At 36.7% G+C, this 20,166-nt stretch overlaps 1 protein-coding gene across 44 annotated transcripts in view; it reads left to right on the top strand.

Moving 5' to 3' along the window:
* The first annotated feature begins 1,022 nt into the window (after positions 1-1,022).
* Positions 1,023-20,166, top strand: part of LOC110007167 (uncharacterized) — a 46,610-nt gene continuing 27,466 nt past the window's right edge. For 5 of the 44 annotated variants that reach the window (XR_016050687.1, XR_016050677.1, XR_016050679.1 and 2 more), the window contains exons 1-10: positions 1,068-1,319; positions 2,666-2,754; positions 6,251-6,374; positions 6,954-7,014; positions 7,700-7,776; positions 7,978-8,095; positions 8,188-8,236; positions 8,595-8,674; positions 12,958-13,051; positions 13,229-13,308. Coding sequence is in view for 1 of the 44 variants with exons in the window: in XM_088860182.1 (XP_088716308.1) it covers positions 17,270-18,164; positions 18,281-18,399; positions 18,496-18,900 (1,419 nt within the window). In the remaining 43 variants the exon portion in view is untranslated. The other 39 variants (XR_016050689.1, XR_016050676.1, XR_016050680.1 and 36 more) reach the window with 32 other exon arrangements.

Raw genomic sequence — 20,166 nt, 5'->3', positions numbered from 1 at the left:
TGGGTTGCCTATGGAACAACCATCAAAGTTGAGCTTTACGCATTCCAACTCTGGAGGAAGCCACAATAAGGCTCGTGAGTTACTCACGTGGTGGTAAGAAAAGGAGATTGTACCAGTGCTGGTGGAAGCCTGAAGGGGGGAAGCCTTTGAACCGCTTGTGATTAGTAGCCTTGAAGATAACTGCTGCTTTGATTATATCAAACAAGGATTCAATAGTAGAGAACTGTCCTCAGAAGATATGATTGTTACGTTCTATCGAACGAGGGCTGCCATTGAAGCCTTCCACAATATGATACCTGAAGAGGCTCAGGGGTAGAGGTGGAGAGAGGAAAAGAGATTGGGAATATTTTTTGGGGTCATCCATTGCCATTTGAAGAGCTGAAGAGAAGCTCCCCACAAGGAATGGGCCAAGGGACAATATATAAAGAGGTGAGGGTTAGTTTCCTCGGCTTCACGACACATGATACATCAATTAGGTAAAGCCAAGCCTCTCTTTGCAGTTGGTCAATCTCTGAAAGAGAGCAATCCAGTTGATTGGCATGTGGGTGCGTGGACAATGAAGGTTTCACTGTGTGGGTGTGTGGTTTGGCGTGTATTTCTACTCGTTCATTCTAGCTTGGTCTTTCATCTGACTCTGAGATATGAGTTTGGCTGCATTGTTTTGGGCTATGAAGATTCCTATATGTATCATTATATATACACACACACACGCACATCCTGTTCCTGAATGGTAACTTTAGAAACCTATTTTCCAATATTTTAAAATACATGTGTCTTTTCCTTTCTATAAAACTAGTGGTGGGCATTAAATATAATTGTGCCTACTCCAAATTTTCAAATTTCGAGACTTTTAATTTTTTTTTACTTATCAAATCCACCTGAACGTTGGAGGGCGTGTGCGCTTAGATAGATGCAGCCTAAGAACACTATGAAAATAATTCAAATAGTGAAAATGATCAAAATAGACCTACAACTAATTTTTGACAATTTTTATTATTTAAATTTTTGAGCGATTTATGTATGGACACCCTTTGGGAGCTCTTATCTGGCAATGACAATGCCGGACAGGAGGGCCCAGTCTTTCCACAAAGCACTAGCTCTGTCTGGCGTTTGTATTACCAGACAACTAGCTTATGTTGTCCAATGTTCATAGTACTGGATAGTGCTCGAGAATGCCCCAAAACCCCGTTTGACCTTTCTTTCTGTCATTTCTACTTTTCTCTCTCACTCTCTCTCTCTCTCTCTGCCCAGAGCTCTTTCTCTCCACAAAGTTGCGGTCTGAAGCTCTACAACCACAGACATTTGGCCATCCTAATTAGGTAGGTCTAATGGTCGTGTATTAATCTGGAGAAAATTAGATTTATGGTGGATTAGGGTTTTGCAATTCAAAAAACCCTAATCCACAATGAATTAGAGAGAGAAACTCGATCCTGATTGCAATAGGAATCCCAAGTTGCTCTTGTAAATCCTGTTGACTTTGATGTTGCAATCAATTCGATTCTTATGTCAACTCACAATCACTTTGATTCATTCATTTTAATTGCAATCTCTTGAAAAGAATTATGCAATGCCAACATTGACACTCTGCAAATGAAATCACAATATCCATGAGTTGGCTGACTTGGTTAATGGGTTTTTTCATTTGTTATATTTTGTTGTTGTGCTTTACGTCAATAGAAAGTTTTAAGAGTATCACATTTATGGGTTTTTTTAGGGTTTAGGTGGGCTTATTATGGAAATTTTTTATCTTTGTTTTGGGGTTCGAATGGTGTAATTATAGCAGTGGTAGTTCCCTTTCGGATTGTTGTCTTTCTTATTGGTACTCTCATGTGTGGGCCATGTTTTTATCTTATTTCAACCGGCTATCTTCACTAATCTTTCTTATTAACCACTAATTCTAGATAAAATATCAAAGTGTATATTTTCAGAGCTGCAAAAGCACCTACAATTATAAATGGCTATCTTGGTTCTTTTTGGAAATCTAACAAATATTGAGATTTGTCAATTGTACAAATTTCTCCATAGCGCTTCTAATTTCATGCTGATGTCATATCCTCATGGAGACCTATTTGTCATTACTTCTTTTGGTGGTATTGTGTTATAACATATTATTCATTTATTTAAAGTGTTATATATTGTTATGGCTTAAGTTTGATTTAAGTCACGTCTTTTTTTGCTCACATGTGCCATTTTTTGTCATGTGTGAAGTCATGGGATTTTGATAATTAATTTAATTTATATTATTATACACATATGATTTTGTGACATGTGGGTATACTATATGTGACACCACCTTATGGGCTTGACCCATGTGAAACTTTAGTGTTGTTGAAATCCATTAGTGGTGTCATAAGATATTTTATTCACATGTGTGGATGTCTCATATTATCTTTATGTTCATTTCCTTATCTTTTATTGACTCTCACACATTATTTAAAAATCATGGGCATAAGTGTAAACATGAATTTAGATTTAATGGGAAATAAAATGTGGAGCTAAGGGTTTTGAGGTAAAATGGCTATAACCTAGCTTTTAAGGAGTGAAAGGTGTCAAAAGCTCATCCAAGGCATCAAGGCTCAAGATCAAATCCATCTTTATGATCTAAGTACAAAAGTAACTTTTGGAATCATTTCAGAACCCTAACTTGAGTATTCTCTTCAAAAAGAGAGAGTCATAGCCCCCTTGACAAAAGCGTGGCTTCCATGGACTAGTCCCTCATGTGTGTGATCAAGCCCATCCTATTGCTTCACTAAGGTATTAATTTTTCTTCTTATATTTCAATTCTTACCTCATTTCCATTATCAAAGGTTGCAGTAATTTTTAATTTACGGTAGCTCTTTGCCTCTTTTCGTTATGAATACTTGGTTTTTGTAGAGTCTCCAAGCAATAGTATAGTCCTCGCACGTAGCATGTGTAGATTAACTTGTTTACTCCATAGTTTTGAATAGTTTCACTTTGAGTTTCTTGATCCAAATTTTTTGGAATTTTTATTGAGAATATACATTCGATCAAAGGTTTATGTTATTATATTTGAGCATATGAGATAATATCTTGACCCTCTTTTTGTATAATGAAAAGTTCGTTCCTTATTTTGTGTAGTATCTCTCTCAACCTTTCGAAGACTATTTTGATATATGTCTCTCTCATGATTTGATCCCCATTAAGTGAAATAAAAGTGATTATTTGCTTCACATTGGATTGATCTCCTTGAGTTATTATTATCACCTGGGCTTTAGACATTGGGATAAAATTAAGTCCTCAAAAGGCCCGTTCATGACCCGGGCACAAGGAGTTGGAATCCTGCCTTCCTCCATGTATGTTTGCATGTTAATTTGATATATTCACAATTATTTCAGGTTTGGTTGATAAAACAGAATATAAATATTATAATATTTAAAATTTTGAATAAAGTCATTGCCTTGCGTCTCATATATTCAGATTTTATATTATCGTAATATGTGTTTTTCCAAGTCTTTGATTATCACGGTCCATGAGTATGCATCTCCGATGAGCATGGCGTCGAAGAGAGAGAATGCCTCTCTGATATAGCCATGATGTATGTATGCTGATAACATGGCATTCCATGATATGATATTGCGTGATGGCATGAGATTGAGAAGGTGTGATTGTGTGGTCATTCATTAATAATGCGATTGCATCCTTAGCTTGCCGGCTATGGCATATTTGGTGATCTTGAGGATTTGAGAGAGGAGGAAACTCCCCACACCTGCTGCCACTCTGAGCATGAGGGGTTATTTTTCTGTTTAGGCTAGAACTTTGACTTTCTCTCTCTTAATTGGGCCTTCCCCAGGCACACAGGCAGCAGCTTTGGCTCATTGGTTTCTCTCTTTGTTCTTTACTATATCACTAAAATACTAAATATTAAGACTTCTTATTGTTTCTCTAATCCAGAGGAACCCAAATGACAACCTAAACTCCTAAATAACAAAGAGAGAGATAGAGAGAGAAGAGAGGTCATTTGCACTGCTCAGATGAGCAGAAGGTCAAATTGGGAACCTTTATGTTGGAAGGGGAGGCCGAACACTGGTGGAGTTCGGTAAAACAGTCCTGGATGGAGACAGGGACTGAGGCCACCTGGGAGAATTTACTAGTGGCATTTGAAAAATAACATTTTCGCGATTCTGTCCGGGAGAGGAAAGAAGTTGAATTTATTGAGCTGCAATAAGGGAGGCTGACAGTAGAACAATATGCAGCCAAGTTCGCAGAACTCTCTCGATACGCGCCTCACATCATCAATACAGAGGCGCACAAGGCAAGCAAGTTTGAAAGGGCCTCCGGCCAGATATCAGAGGAAGAGTAATATCAGCCAACCTTAAGTAGACCTCGCTATGAAGATTGAAAAAGATTGCGAGGAATTTCAGTTGAGGAAAGAAGGGAGAGTAAGGTCCGCATCGTCCAGGAATTTTGGGAGGAAGACTCGGCTGCCTCCGAGGAGAGATGTCAGGGGAAGGCCTAGTCAGGGGAACATGAAAGCTCAAAAGACCTTTTCGAGCGATGTGAGGGAGAATCGGTGCTCGGCCTGCTCATATTGTGGAGGGGGCAACCACTTTGCGGCAGAGTGCTTTAAGAAACAAAAAACATGTCTTAGGTGTGGAAAGCCTGACCACTAGATCAAGGACTGCCCCATGGTAAAGCCGGAGAGCCGACCGAAGACTCAAGGTCAGGTATTTGCACTTACGAAGCAAGAGGCCAAGGCGTCTACCTCGGTGATCAGAGGTACACTCTTTGTTTCTGGTAGGAAGCTAAAATCTTGATTAACCCTGGTTCCTCTCACTCTTTTGACGCACCTCATTCTGCATGTCATCTAAATATTGAACCTTCATGTCTTGAATATACTTTAGTAGTGTGCACACCTATGGGGGATTCTATGGAAACTGATAGGGTATACAAATAGTGTGAAGTTTTACTTGAGAAGTGTGACTTGCCCATAAACCTAATACGTTTAGATATTCAGGATTTTGATGTTATTCTGGGCATGGATTGGTTGTCCACACACTGTGCTACTGTTAACTGTTATGATAAGACTATGACCTTTAAATGCCCTAACTAGCCTGAACTGCACTTGTGGGTATCAGAGACGCTCCCCCTCTATGCTTAATTTCTGCCCTTCGGGCTTCCTGTCTTCTGACCAAAAGATGCGTTGGATACTTAGCTTATATAGTAGAGAATCGGGACGTCCAGTCCAAATTAGAAGAGATACTTGTAGTAAGAGAGTACCCAGAAGTTTTTCTTGAGGAATTGACCACTTTGCCTCTAGTCAGGGAGATAGAATTGACCTCATTTTCAAGAGAGGAAAAGAATGTGGGACCGTGATCTAGGGTAAGTGAATGCCACTCAGGTGGGAGTGCGCTCAACGCCTTAGAAAAACGGTAAACAAAGCAAACCACGAAAGAAAACAAAACGTTTACATCACACACACATAAACCAAGAGTTCTTAGTTAATTAACTGTACAAGAGTTCTGGTTTTACACTTGTTATAAGTAATCCAAAAGAGTAAATAAACAAAAAAAAGAAGTCTTTGCTTTCCTTGTGGATCTTGCATAATATCAACAGTTGACTTTATCATTTGTCTGTTGTTCATGAAAATGGGAAAGGATTTTGAAATAATATTAATTTCTGGAAGTATATCTTAGGTTTTGTAAAGAAATATTGATTTTACTTCTGGAAATAATCACGGAAAAAAAGAAGCAGAGCAAAGCCTTTTAACATAGTTTGGAAGTAAAAAGATGCATTTTATCAGTTAGCAAAATGACTCGAACTCCATGAATATTTTGATGCCCTCATTTCTATTAGACAAGCATTACAATAATTAGTTTATGTATTTCCTCTATCGGTGGATGGAGGCCAGAATCTATGCAGTGATTATCTATGTGGCTAATAATTTCGAAAATATGTATATATTTTTTTTCAAAACAGCTTTTCCTAGATATATTTGACACTCAAGTTATCCTTGATTCCGTTGTAAGTATCTATACTATCAAGACTCTTGTAGCTACTTTGTTAGCTGTTCAACTTCATATACCTCCTTATGAAGAGTATTTTTCGTTCGCTACATTTTGATATACCACAACATTTGTGTTGTTTTCTTGACTTTCGAATTATTTTTATTTGAAAATGATATTCTTCATGAGCAATGTATGCTAGAATCATGTCATGTTCATATTTTGTCTCTTTCTTTTCTGCAACCTTAATCAAAGTCCTTATGGTGTATCTGCAATGTCCTATTCAGGACCCTTTTTCGGCAATTTTCAGGGGAGTGAAAAGGCAAAAGGATTTAGGAATGAAGAATTATTTAGAGATGTGCTAGTTGGAGTGTACTCCAGGCACTGGTCCAGTGAAAGCATCCGCTAATGGTAAGTGTGATATTTTATGTTGTTAAGCATTGTTAAATTAGTAGAGCTGCATATTTCTTTTTTTTTAATTCTATTTTGTTAAAAATAATTGTGGATGTCATGGTGAAGACTCTCTCTCTCATGATTTTGGCCTCTGGGCATTTGGCCATTTGCTATGGTACTCATTTTGAAAGTCTTTTATATTGTGAAATACACATTTGCTAACTTGCAAAAAAAATGTAATCTGTATATGGTACCTAAAATTTTCCATTTTCTCTTCATTAATGGACGTTCGTGTCCTAAAAAATCTGATCTCATGTTGTAATGTGTAGTCATGTGAAATGGATTTCTTGGGCAATGTAGCTGAAATGCATGATATAGTTTTTCAGTTGGATTTCTTAGCTTGAATGCTCCTATTCCACCTGGTGCTAGCTTTGGTTATCATCCTAGAGGTTGGGGTAAGATTTATGTTGATGAAGTAAGCTGCCTATGATTCTTGCATTCATGCTGTCATAGTGTTTATAATACATTGTATGGATTCTTCTTTTGTGCGATTGCTTATTCTTTTGTGACCCCTTCTATGAAATTTTTATTCTGTAGTTCGAACGCCCACTCTAGTGACGTTTTTGGTGTCCAACAACAAGAACAACCTAATTATGAGGTATGGAGATGTGCATTTGAGATAGCTTTCTATGTAACCCCATCCACATATATAATATATGTGACCCCTAATCTCAGCCGTCAGATTTGAGTAGATGCCTTGAGCCACAATGTCACAAGTTGGCTCTTAACCTTCAGATCTTGATCAGACAACTCATAGTTTTATATTATTTCGAAGAAAAATTTGGGGCATACATAGATCTGATAGGGGCGCACGTGATAAAAATAATAATAAAATATTTTCGATGATGAAAAGTTACCATAATATTTCTGGTGACGGAATATTTGATTTTTATTTTATTTAGGTTCGCCCTAGTTTATGATGGGATGCTCAAAATTTCATCCAAAAATATTTTGTATAAAAAATGAAAAATAAAACAGCTTTTGGCGTGACGTTGTGGCATAAGCAATCGTAGCCATCAATTTTGAACCAAACAGCTAAACAATGGGGTCACGTATAACTTCTATGTTGTTTGGGTCACAGAGAAAGCTTTCCCTATCCATTTTCACTTAGTTTATTGAATTAATAGAATAAATCCTTTGTGTTATTATAATAAACTTCATGCGCGGGCAATTAAATCTTCCTTTGTTGGAAAATGACTTTCCATGTTACTATGACTTTCTTAGTTTTCTTAATGATGGTGATATCATTATTGTCTCATTATGCATTTTCCTTTGATTGCAAGAGGAACTTGTTGATAGGAGTAAGTATTGGGATGACTTGGAGGAAGGGGAGGAATAGATGGAAGAAGAGGAATTGGAGGTTGGTATTCAATCAGTTGCCAGCGTCTCCAGGTCTCTCTCTCTCTCTCTCTCTCTCTCTCTCTCTCTCTCTCTCTCTCTCTCTCTCTCTCTCTCTCTCTCTCTCTCTCTCTCTCTCTCTCTCTCTCTCTCTCTCTCTCTCTCTCTCTCTCTCTCTCTCTCTCTCTGTATTAATAAATTGAGTTTTTTAAGTTTCCCGTAGTACGCCAACTGGTGTGAAGGCACTTGACGTCATTGATCTTCGAAAACAATAAAGGAAAGAGCCAAGGAAGCCTCTTGACCAAATGAGTACATTGAAAGATTTTGGTCACAATCTTCTAGTGAGCTACATTATTAGTCACCTTTTGATTGCCATTTTATTCTCATGGAGTCCAATACTCTATTTCTCTTGTTCCAAATAACGTACTCGAAGGGAAGGAAGAAAGGATTGCACCAGGAACCTTACTTGGAACAACGCACTTGTATGTCTACACCTAACTAGCTGCTTATCTGACCATCATTTTCATGAATTGTAGGACTTCTTTTGTGAATTTTCTTATTTCTCATTGTATGAGTTTTTTTTTTTTTTTCCTTTTTGAGAGAGGGTTTAACACAGGGAGACTCTTGATTAGCATTTAAGATTTTTTTTCTTTGGTATGTGCTTGGGGCAATGGATAAAACTGGTGCTAAAAGGGTAAACACATTTATTCTTCTGTATGTTAGTGTTACTCCACAAGCACTTAATGATTTGTTGGCTAGATTTATATATGAAATTCTTTCGACCTCTTTTCAATTATCCTCCGCATTTTGTCATACTGATTCCACGTGATCCTTACCCAGGTTGAGCTACTAAGTGGATGTCACTCTTTGGTCGGAAGAATTAGAGGCTTTGGATGATGTTACTTTGGCAGCAACGTAAGGTATTTTTCTTTTTTTATAATAGGAGCCCAGATTCTTTATGTGTTGTTTGATGCATGCATGCAAAGTTTTATGCGTTTTATGGGAGTGAGTTATTCATTATTGGGTGACGTGCTTCATGTATGAGGAAGCAAGGGAAGAGGAGAAGCTATGAAATCAATGCAAAGGACTGCAGTGACATTGTGGCAGAGGTTTGTTCTGAGTGCATTCTAGAGTAGGTTGGAATTTTTGTTCGTGTTGTTCTATGGGTTTTCACTTTTTTTAAAAAAAAAAATTGAACTCTATGCAGGCTAAGAAAAAGAGGAATCACAAGATGTAGAAAAACGGAAGGGAAGGCAAATAAGAAGGTTTTCGAGTTTTAGGCACAAATCTATGCATCAAATTTGCATGCTCCCTCTCCCCCATTGGATATATTCTGTTTGGGGAATATACTATGAACTCTGAAATTTGAAATATCTGACACATTGAAAGTTCTTATTGATATATAAAATGTGAAGTTCTTTGGTTGATCTTGGGCTCATCTTGGTTCGATTAGTAAATGGATAGGGCAGCTAGCTACTATTGAGGTAGGAGTGATGTTTAAAGGGAATTTGATTAGTGAATCCATTATGAGATCGTCAATGAATCTTAACTGTGCCCGAAGTTGGTGGAAAGTTAGAAGTGGTTTTATTTTATTTAGAAGTTATTTTCACCGTTTAAAGGAGCTTTAGAAGTTATTTTCACCGTCTAAAGGAGCATTATTATCAGCATAAAGGAGCATTATTACCAGCATAAGATATATCCATTGTTGTCATGAAATAATGGGTAGCAAGCCAGGGAATAATAAAATATCAGCAGATCAAAATATCGGTAAGAAATTGATTTTATTTCAAGAGGTCGGAGTAAAAAAATCAGTTAAAAAATATGGATCACCAAAAAAAAACGGTAAGTTAAGAAGCATGAATACTTTGGATTTGGTTAAAAAAAAATAGTAAAAAAACCAGATATGCAAACATCATAGTTGCTAAGTCTCCGTTCAAAACATGATTTTTTAAAATAAATATCTGATTTTTTAAATCCGTTAAGAATCCTGTGCTTTTTAAAAGATCTTCAAAAAATTGCTTTTTTAATAGTCTTGATATAAATTTATATTTTATCTTTTCTAAAAAATACTTATTCCTCATAACTTTATTTATTTATTTATTTAATATTATGAAAATTGGTTTAAAGAAAAGTAAAGTTACAATAGGAGTAAATTTAAAATCTTGATTTAACAAAAAATACCATTAAAAGTTTTACCAATGAGTTCCCTAAAAAAATGTACAAATAAATGTAATATATTCCCAGAAAAAAGTGACTAAAACAATCATATATCTCAAAATAGTAGGTAGAACTCATATTTTTCCTTTCGTACATGTTTAAATAAATTTCTTATTTTTCACAATTTTTATTTTAATAATTTATTGATAATTTTATCGATTTTTTCATTTTTGGGATTTTAGGCCAGCTATTTATTGAACTTGGCTCAGCTTGTTTGTCTCAGCTTGGCTCAGATTATCTCGGCTTGGCTCAGGTAACGTCAGCTCGACTTGGCTAATATCGGCTCGGCTCGGCTCGATTCGGCTCAGGTCCATGAAATATTAAGATTTGGATATTTTTAGCTGAGTCGAGTTGAACCGAGCCCATTAAGCGAAACCGACCCGATATAAGCTGAGCCAAGCCGATATAAGCTGAGCCGAGCCGACTTAAGCTGAGCTGAGCCGTTTTAAGCCGAGCCAAGCTACTAGCCGAACTTTTATCAGCGCAAACCTAATATCCACGAAAAGAGGAAAATTTTAGCTAGAAAACGTGCTTCCATGGGCTTCTTTTGGTTTTCTGGGTTTTCAAATTGAGGGGAAGAATTGGAGAAGAGAGGGATGCCATGCATCCGTCGACTGCGAATCCTCATCTTCTTTCGGAAAGTGTGCCTGAGTCTCTTGCTACCCTAGTTTTACCCCATTCCATTATCACCCAAGACCCCTTTGCCATCCTTCACTCGTTGCCCCAATTCACGGCTCTGGTTTTGCTCGGGTACTCATATGTTGGTAAACGTCTAGCAAAATGCAGCGCAGACAGCTTCCCCAAGCTTCAAATTCTACTCCGAAGATGGAGGATTGGGGTCAGTTTTCGTCTCCTTGCTTTCCCCAAGCTTCAAATTCTACTCCGAAGATGGAGGATTGGGGGTCAGTTTTCATCTCCTTGCTTTCCCTGTGAACGAAGATGAACTGCAGTTGCAGTTAATATTAATGTTTGGACTGAATTGATAGTTTGCATGCTTCAATATTATAATGCACTAACCATGGTATTGTTGGACCAAACCATGTGAATTATGAACGTTTGTTGCCATTGGATGTGTAAGATTATGTGTGTGCTCATGAGTGTTCCATGCTGATAGACATCAATATTGTGTTAGAAGGCTTATCATCTTGAAATAGGGGGTTTAGAGTAAAAATAGTCTGTCCTTGGGAAGAAGATGAAACATAAAACTAGGTGATGAATGAAACTTTTCTCAATAATGCATATTTACCTTCGAAAATATTCCTTTCTATAAGTCTTTTGTGGCATGCAATGAGAAACAGAGCATCAACATATGAACTTATGCAAAAATAGGGCTCACTGGTTCTATGTGGATATGTTATTTGTTGATATGGGAGATGGAACCTTTATTCTTCCTTGTTGCTTCTCCAAATCAGACTTCATAAGGGTGATATCTATCAACTTTAGAGTAGTATTTGTTTAAGTCTCTAGGACTGACAACATCTCTGTTAATTTTCAGTGGTTGTACCTTTTAAAATTCACAAGCCTCTGCCATTTATTGGTCTTTCTTTTAATAGAGATACTAGACTATAATGAATGTTTGTCCATGGAGAAAAAAGGACTATGAACTATGGCTTCATAGAGCTATGAGCTATCCTTGGATGCGTTTGGTTCTGAGTTAGCCAACTCATCTGCCACTGCATTTACCTTCTGAAAAATGTATTTAACAAGCTATTGAGAACTGGTTTTAGTTCTGCTAGTACTTTAGAAACTACTGATGGCTTTCCAAATTTTCTAGATCACAGTGGTAGTATCGAACTTTATAAAACTGATAGCTCATCTGCAGTTACCCCTATCTTACCACTGTTTTTGTTGGGTTTTGTGTGTGTGTGTGCGTGAGTGTGTAGAGAGAGAGAGGATCTTGGTAAGGGCAATTGTTGAGAAAAGGGGAGAGAGAGAGAGAGGTACTCTATGAAGTAGAATGGGAGAGAATTTATGTATAACTATGTTTTCATAGGAGTTTGTCAAAAACAATGCTATCTTTAGAGAGAGAATCTTGGTAATAGCATAGATAAACTTGTGAGATGAGAGGTTCTTCTTTTGGAGTGAGGTTTAGGAAAGGGGAGATAGAATCAATGTCTAAGAGATAGAATATAGAAGAGAGTAGGTGAGACTTAGGTTGAAGCCGATTTCTAAAGGACTTTAATTATATTTAGAGATGAGAGCGAGAGAGAGAGAGAGAGGGAGAGGGAGGAAAGAGACAAATTCAAAGGACGAGCCCTTGGGATGTAAAATGGAGAGATTTTAGGGAAAGGGAGAAGTGATGGGTGCAATACATTTGTTGGTTAGGAACTAAAGTCGAGTGCGGTAAATAAGAAATTTTAGTTTACATTGGTCATCTTTTGGGAGATTTAATTTGAATCAGAATACACACGCATTTCCAAGTTAATTAGTATCTAAGAAAAATGTATTATCTATTTATTTTTTATCAAAACTCCTCTAATAGTAACACTCGTCAAACTGCAAAAGGCCTTGCAACAGACGAATTCACAAATTAAAGAGGCTTAGTACATAGTACTTGTTTTTAAAATTGGCTTAGATTTATTGCCTTTTCAGTTTTTCTGGTTGATGATCAGTTATTCTTTCTTTTGTTTGTGACTAAGTAGATAGGAAAATGTGGATCATAAAGGATGGGAATTTTATTTTTTTCCATGGTTTCTAAGGAAATGAATGTAAAACCCTTGAGAGCCTCAAGTTTAGCAACTGGTTTAGGCAATAATGTACTTATGTCTTGGTTTAAACACATGCCCGTTCTTTAGATATATTTGATTGTGAAGGTTCTGGCATATTTTCTTTATTTCAACTAAAACCTTGACATTTTGGGTGTTGAAAATGGTTTTTCTTATCTCTTTTGAAGAGTGATGTGTATGACTTTTAAACTAAAAGCTACTAGGATTGATTTTCTAATACTTATGGGTAACTGTTAAGACTTACGAACTTTTTATTGTAGTAATCACATTGACAAAGTTGGTGAAATTTTTTGTGGGATTGCCATCTAGCTGGACTCTAAAAGTTGCACGAGTGCCTGAATTCTCATTCTAGAGGTAATTATTGAACTGGAGAAAATATCGTGTCTCATTTTTGTCTTAGATGCCCTTTTGTAGGGATTGTACTTTCTATTCAAATTTAGTTATCTCTTGCATTATTTGTGAAATTCATTTATGTTTGGAGCTCAATTTTACTGAACTTGTACCTGAATTGACATTTGATATTCAAACCAGCAATATTTTCGGGAGAGGTGCAACTATGTAGTGGAAGACCCTAAACCACTATTCTTCAAGCTACTATCAAACCATTTCAGGTCAGTTATGTCACTTTTTCTGTTCTATGATGTGACTTAATATTTCTAATGGGCAATCTCAATACTGATTGTGACATACATGACCAGATTGATTTCAAGTTAATTAAACCTTGGTAATGCACATTCCATAATATTGCTTTATAGCATGTTAATCATATTTCTCTCGCGAACTCTAATTTACATGGGGAACAAAATGTCTTCTAAACTAGGGAATGTGAGGAAGGGGCTGTAGTCAAGATAAAGAGGAGGGTAGGTAGTGATAGTGATGTTGATTGCATGGTTGCGTGAGAAATTTCAAGCCTGGTCATGGAGCGAGGTATTGCTTGCTTGGATCACCATGATTTGACATTCATTTGGTGAGGTCTAAAATGCATGGACAGACGGTTTGTGGGAATAGAAAGATGCTTTTTTCTTTTTGGTGGTGGAGGAGGAATGGACAATGACGCTGTAAGGGTAGCGAACCAAAAGGCTAGGTTGTGGATGGTAAGGTTAGGGAATGCTGCAGGTTGGGTGGGAGGAAAGGTTAGGTTGTGGTTGGGGAGCTTTTGAAACGCTTGCAATGGCCTTATTAATCATTTGATAAAAAATGAATGACAAAAACCAGTCCAATTATTAATTTTTCTGTTATTTATCAATATCCTCATATACATATTTTGATAGAACCAAATGAGTTGGTCAATCATTATATCTAGCTGTTGTCAACAAGCATATATGTTGGTAACAAATATTCACCAATTTGTATCAATGTATACTTGGAGCTTGTTTTTCAATAATGGTTTTTGTGTTTTATGATTCTAGTTTTTTCTTCGGCCTCTAGGATGGTGTTATAACTTACTGATAAGAAAATATACATTGTTTACAATCTTGTTCGCTCTATTGTTTTGTGTAAGCAATTAACTGTAATGAAGCTAGACTTGGACATTGTTTACAATCTTATTTGCTCTATTGTTTGCTCTACATTTTTTTTTTTTAAAATATAGCACTTCTATTTTTTTTGTTGCTTTATCATTTCGGAATTTGAGGTGGTCTTTAGATTTGTTTTTGAATCCTTCTATTGATTTGGTAATTTAACATCGGGTTTTGGAGAGGGTGCTTAAAATTGTTTTTGTACGCTCTCAATAGAATTCCAACATTTCCATGACAGCTTCTATTCCAAATTATGTAGGAAAGAATAATAAGAAAAACATGGCTACCCACACTGTAACAAGTGTCCGCTTCAGATCTGTTCCTAAAATGTTGGACAGTCTACGTTTGTTTTTTTTTTAAAGTATTCCAAATGTATAAAAATATAAAAACAATGCTTTGAAAGGATGGGATTTGTAATAATGGGGGCAAAAATGTGAATAGAAATGATTGAAACCTGGGATATTTGATATAAGATAAAAGATAAATGAAACTAGGACTTAGGATATCGCATTGGTACCCACAAATAACTAACCACTTTGCTAAGCCAAATCTGTTTTTGTGTGTGTGACAGAGAGAGAGACAGAGAGGACACCCTTGCATGGGAACCTAAAAGGTGGATATAATTCGAATAAAAAATATCTTCCATGGAAAATTTAATTGTTAACTAACTATAAATGCAACTAAAGCTAAATAAACATTTAAGGAAGGTCCGAATGGGTAGACTGTTTAGTAGGCTTTGCAACAAGTGATTCTCAGGCAATATTTATAAGGGGCATATTTTACTCCACATAAGCCTCCCAATATCCATGATATCTTTACACATGAACCCTAACTTTGCTCTCTCTCTACAGGTTTCATATTTGTCACAATCTTTCAACTCCTTGCTGTCGGCCATCATCACTGCCAAATTAAACAAAGAACAAGAGAAGAGATATATAAATCATTATCAAGAATAATGTAAACACCAACATTCTAAATAAATGATGGGCTACAAGACTTGAATGAACGTCCAAGGTTTTGGGCTTGTATAGACACTAAGAATGTGACACACATGTCTAACACTATAGAAACTAAGATACTTTAATCGCTTAAAATTCCGCCTCCCGACCCCTCCAATATATATATGAATGTGTTGTATCTAGAACGGGCTAAGTTGCGTTTCTGACATGTATATTGGTGTATGGCACTGACACTCGTACCCATATTCTTGTAACATAGATTATGGAGCTTTCTTATTTCTTAAAACAAATGAAAGAGAACCTTGATTTTTTACAAGAAACAGACATATTTGTTGCAGGAAAGTAATTTATTTGGAAGAAAGTATAGACTATTGGGCATCTTACAAATGGTTTTGTGAAGATCTCATTGCTTAAAATAAGAACTATAGGCGCTTCATGAAACATAGAGAAGCAACACTCTTGCAATGATGTTCTTCAGAATCCACAGTTAACATGTTAGCCAAGTGCTATTATTTGAATTATACAAAACAAGATTGAAAATCTAGGAGTGTAGCAGTGCTAGTATTAGGTATCCTACTCTAACAGGAAATTGTGACTATTGTATTTCAAAAAAAATGCAACAACTAATTTTCAAAGCAGGAACCAGTGTTTTAAAATGCGGCTGCATCGCCGCATATGTGGCCGCATCATGCGGGATGCGCTTGCATCCGCATCGCGAACTGGCGCATATGCGCTTTTGGCAGATGCGGCCGCATCATGGCTGCATCCCGCATCGCACCGCATCAGACCGCATCGCGCCGCATCTGTTACTGCAGAAATGTTTTTCAATTTTGCCCCTCGGGGAAGGGCAAAATGGTTTTTGTGTAGTTCCAAAGTTTAGGGAAACTGTTTGGGGGGTTATTATACCCCCTAAACGAAGATTTCCATCCACTTTTGTGGCTTTTTTTGCATCAAATCGAAGGAAAAAAAAAGTTTGGCGAAACTTTTTTTTTCATCCAAATCTTAGATTTGGCGGTTGTTTGATACTCAGATGTTCATTCGATGCCTTTGATTGTTGATTTGGAGATGTTAAGGTGAATTTGTGATAAGAAATTTGGGCTTTCAGAGGCCGTGAAGAAATCGAGCACTACTTCACAGAGTCGGTAATTTTTTATTCCTTCTTGTACGATAATACTGTTATACTTATTTTTGGGGCAATGTCTTCTTCCCAATCTTCTAGTAACAAGGATCCGGCTTAGAAATATGCTAAACTAAAAAATCCGAAAGATAGAAATTGTGTGATATGCTTGCTCTGTGGAAATACTTATATGGGTGATATTTTTCGATAAAAAGACCATTTAGCCGGAATTTCTGGGAATGTAAGAGCATGCCCACAAGCTACAGATGATATAAAAAAGGAGATTAGAGAATATTTGGATAGATTGAAAAAAGATAAAGAGAAAAAAAAAAAAAAAAGAAAGGAATTACTTGATGATATGCAATTATTTGATGATGTTGATGATGATGATGATGATGATACGTCTGAAGTTGCTATAAGGCAAAGGGGTACTCATACTCCAACCTCAAGAGAGAGGGTTGTAAATATTAGTGGTAATGTTGAGAGAAGAACACCTCTCTCTAAGGGGCCAATGGATTCTTTTTTCACCCCTAGCCCCGAAATTGTGGTTCAAGAGAGAGAAAAAAATAAAACAAACCACAATTGACAATAAATATAAGAAAGAACAAAGGAAGTCAGTATGTAAGTGGATTGCAAAGTGGATTTACATGGCCGACATTCCTTTTAATACTATAATTTTGGATAGTTTTGCATGTATGGTCTAGGCAATTGAGCAATATGGCCCAGGACTTATTCCTCCTTCACCACATGAGGTTAGGGAGCTCTTGTTGAAGGATGTTGTATTTGATGTGAATAAAATTTTGATTTCTCAGAGAAAAGGGTGGGAGAAATATGGGGCCACTATTATGTGTGATGGTTAGTTAGATGGAAAATCAAGGGCATTCATTAATTTTTTGGTTAACTGCCCAATAGGTACTCTTTTTTTAAGTCTATTGATGTATCAGACAAGTCACATGATGGTACATACTTATTTGGCTTGATGGATGAGATTGTCGATTTTGTTGGGGAGCAAAATGTGGTACAAATTATTACTGCCAATGGTGCCAACTATACTGCAGCTGGGCATTTCTTGACTTTGAAAAGGAAGCATATTTTTTGGATTCTTTGTGCAGCTCACTGTGTTAATCTTATGCTTAAGGAAATAGGTATAACATTTTTATTTAGTGGGGTGATTTCAAGAGCAATGTTTGTTGTTGGATTTATTTACAATCACACCATAGTCCTAAGCATGATGAGGTCTTTTACAAAGAAGAGAGAATTAGTGAGACCGGGTATGACTAGATTTGCCACGTCATTTCTCACTCTTCGAAGCCTAGCCAAGCAAAAAAGTGCCTTGAGGACCATGTTTGCTTCAGAGCAATGGAGTCAAAGCAAATGGTCAAAGCATAAGGATGGGAGAAAGGCTGAAAAAGTTATTCTGAATACATCTTTTTGGAGTCAAATAATTATTGCATTGGAGGTGGCTCGCCTTTTAGTGAGAGTGCTTCAACTGGTTGATGGTGATGCGAAGCCCGCCATGGGCTACATACATGAGGCAATGATTAGGGCAACAACTGAAATAAAAGATGTTTTAAAGGATGATGAAAATATGCGCAAGGCTATACTTGAAATTATTGATAGGAGATGGGATACACAGCTTCACAGGCACCTCCATTCAGCCGGTTATTTTCTAAACCCATCTCTTCACTACAAGCACCCATCCATTGAGTCATATCATGTAATAAATGGTGGGTTCTTAGATGTGCTGGAGAGGTTGGTGCCAGACAAAGATATCCAGGATGAGATCCAGAGCCATGAATTGATTAAGTTCAAGTTAGCCTTGGGAAACTTTGGGAGAGATATTGCCACTCGAAATAGGGACACTACAGATCCAGGTAAAGGCCAAAAGCCCAAAAATAATCTTACTTGTCTCTTACTTTATGTATAGTTCCATTATTTATTTTATACCCTTAATTTTTAACTATATTCTAAATTATAAAATATTATACAGCTGCATCGTGGGCATTATATGGAAGCGACACACCAAATCTACAACGTCTCGCTATTCGAGTGTTGAATCTCACATGTAGCTCATTTGGTTGTGAGCCCAATTGGAGTGCATTTGAGCATGTAAGTCCTTTACTCCTTATTCCTTAATCCTTATTTATTGAATTTCAATTTTCTAATCTAAAATCTAAATTATCTTATTTCAAATTTCTACGACAGCTCCATACAAAAAAAAGAAATAGGTTGGAGCAGAAAAAGTTGAATGATTTGGTTTATGTGCGGTATAACGAGCGGCTTAGGGAGAGGTTTGAAAATCGTACGAAGCTCAACCCTATTCAATTATATGAAGCTGATGGTGATTCTATAAGTGAGTGGACCATGGATTCAAGACAAGAGCGTGTATTTGAGGGTGAGGATCTTACATGGCTTGATGTCGAGCTAGCAACAGGGGCTAATGAAGAAAGCAGTAGAGGAGCTGCTGGGTGTAGTCGCACTCGCACATTAGCTTCAGAGGTCGAGGAGGAAGCTGACTCAGAGGAGACCGATGAAGAAGAATACATGAAGGCTGTCGAGGATGATATTGATGATGCGCATGACGACTTTCAAGATGACTTGTCAGAATGATATTTGAAAAAATGAAGTTCAAATTTCAAAATTGACTCTCAAAATGGATGATTGTATTAAGTTATTATTTATTAACTATTAACTCTTCATGAGCTTGACTTTTGATTTGTATTTTGTAATATCATTATTTTGTGCTTATGGTTGTATTTATGGTTGTTGATGGTTGTGTTTAATTATAGTTGTGCTTGTGATGCAAATTTGTGTTGATGGTTGATGGTTGTTGATTGTTGAATGCTTTATGAAGCTGGTTTCAAGTTTCTAGTTTTTATCAGGGGATAGTGGATAACTGGATACAGAATCTCCGATATCTAATAGTTTTGAAGTTAATCATTAAACTAAAATACCTACTATCACATATATCACCTTCATATTTTTTTCTATGCATTAACTTATTTTTTTTAGATTTTTTGGAATTTTTTTCCATTTATTGACCGCATCATCGCGATGCGCCTGCATCCAGGCCGCATCGAGCCCCATCGCCGCATCGGCCCCCCACCGCATCAGGGTCGCATCCCGCATTTTAAAACATTGGCAGGAACTATGCTCTCACAAGATATTTAGCTGTTTCCAAACCATCCTAAGAAAGCAGGGCACCTAGTCATTTTCTAAAACTACAAGTGCGAACCAAGAGTTTTTCGATAATATAAAGCAGCAAATTGGAAATTCAAACTTATTTTCACGAAGAAAGAGTAATAAATTACCATGCTTTTACAAGTAATCTCTGATCAATTGCTTCTGAGATATCAAATTGGTGGTCTGCATCTACTGCCTAGCTGGTGAACCATGTAATTGCATAGAAATCTTCTTTGGATATCCCCATATTGTATAAAAATCCTGCATCTACATCAGAACAATGAAGAAAGTAACACTTTGAAGAAGCTTCTTCCAAAAACTGGTCATGATTCTTATTTGATGGTCACTAATTTTCTCTTAAAGCAAATAGGTACAACTAGCAGCTGGACGAAGATTGACTCCCAAAACACATATCCTTTTTCTTATATATTCCAGCCAATTGCCCAAAAGAACAGGGTTCCTAAATGAACTATCTTGACAAAATAATGCAACAAATAAATGAATCTATAAAAAAAATTAAAAAAAAAGGAGGAAAAACCAGCCATGAAATGAACCAACTCATTCCTACAGAGAACTTAAAATTCTGGATCATTTCACGTGAACTATGATCTATGCCTATTTGAAGGTGGACCAATGCAGCCCATGGAAAAAGCATTATGCCATTACTTACCTGGTTATAGTATAAAACTCGAC

Source organism: Amborella trichopoda, chromosome 2, assembly GCF_054954075.1.
Source record: "Amborella trichopoda isolate Santa Cruz 75 chromosome 2, AtrichopodaSantaCruz75HAP2 v2.0, whole genome shotgun sequence".
NCBI lineage: Eukaryota > Viridiplantae > Streptophyta > Magnoliopsida > Amborellales > Amborellaceae > Amborella > Amborella trichopoda.
This window is presented reverse-complemented; position numbering and strand designations above follow the sequence as displayed.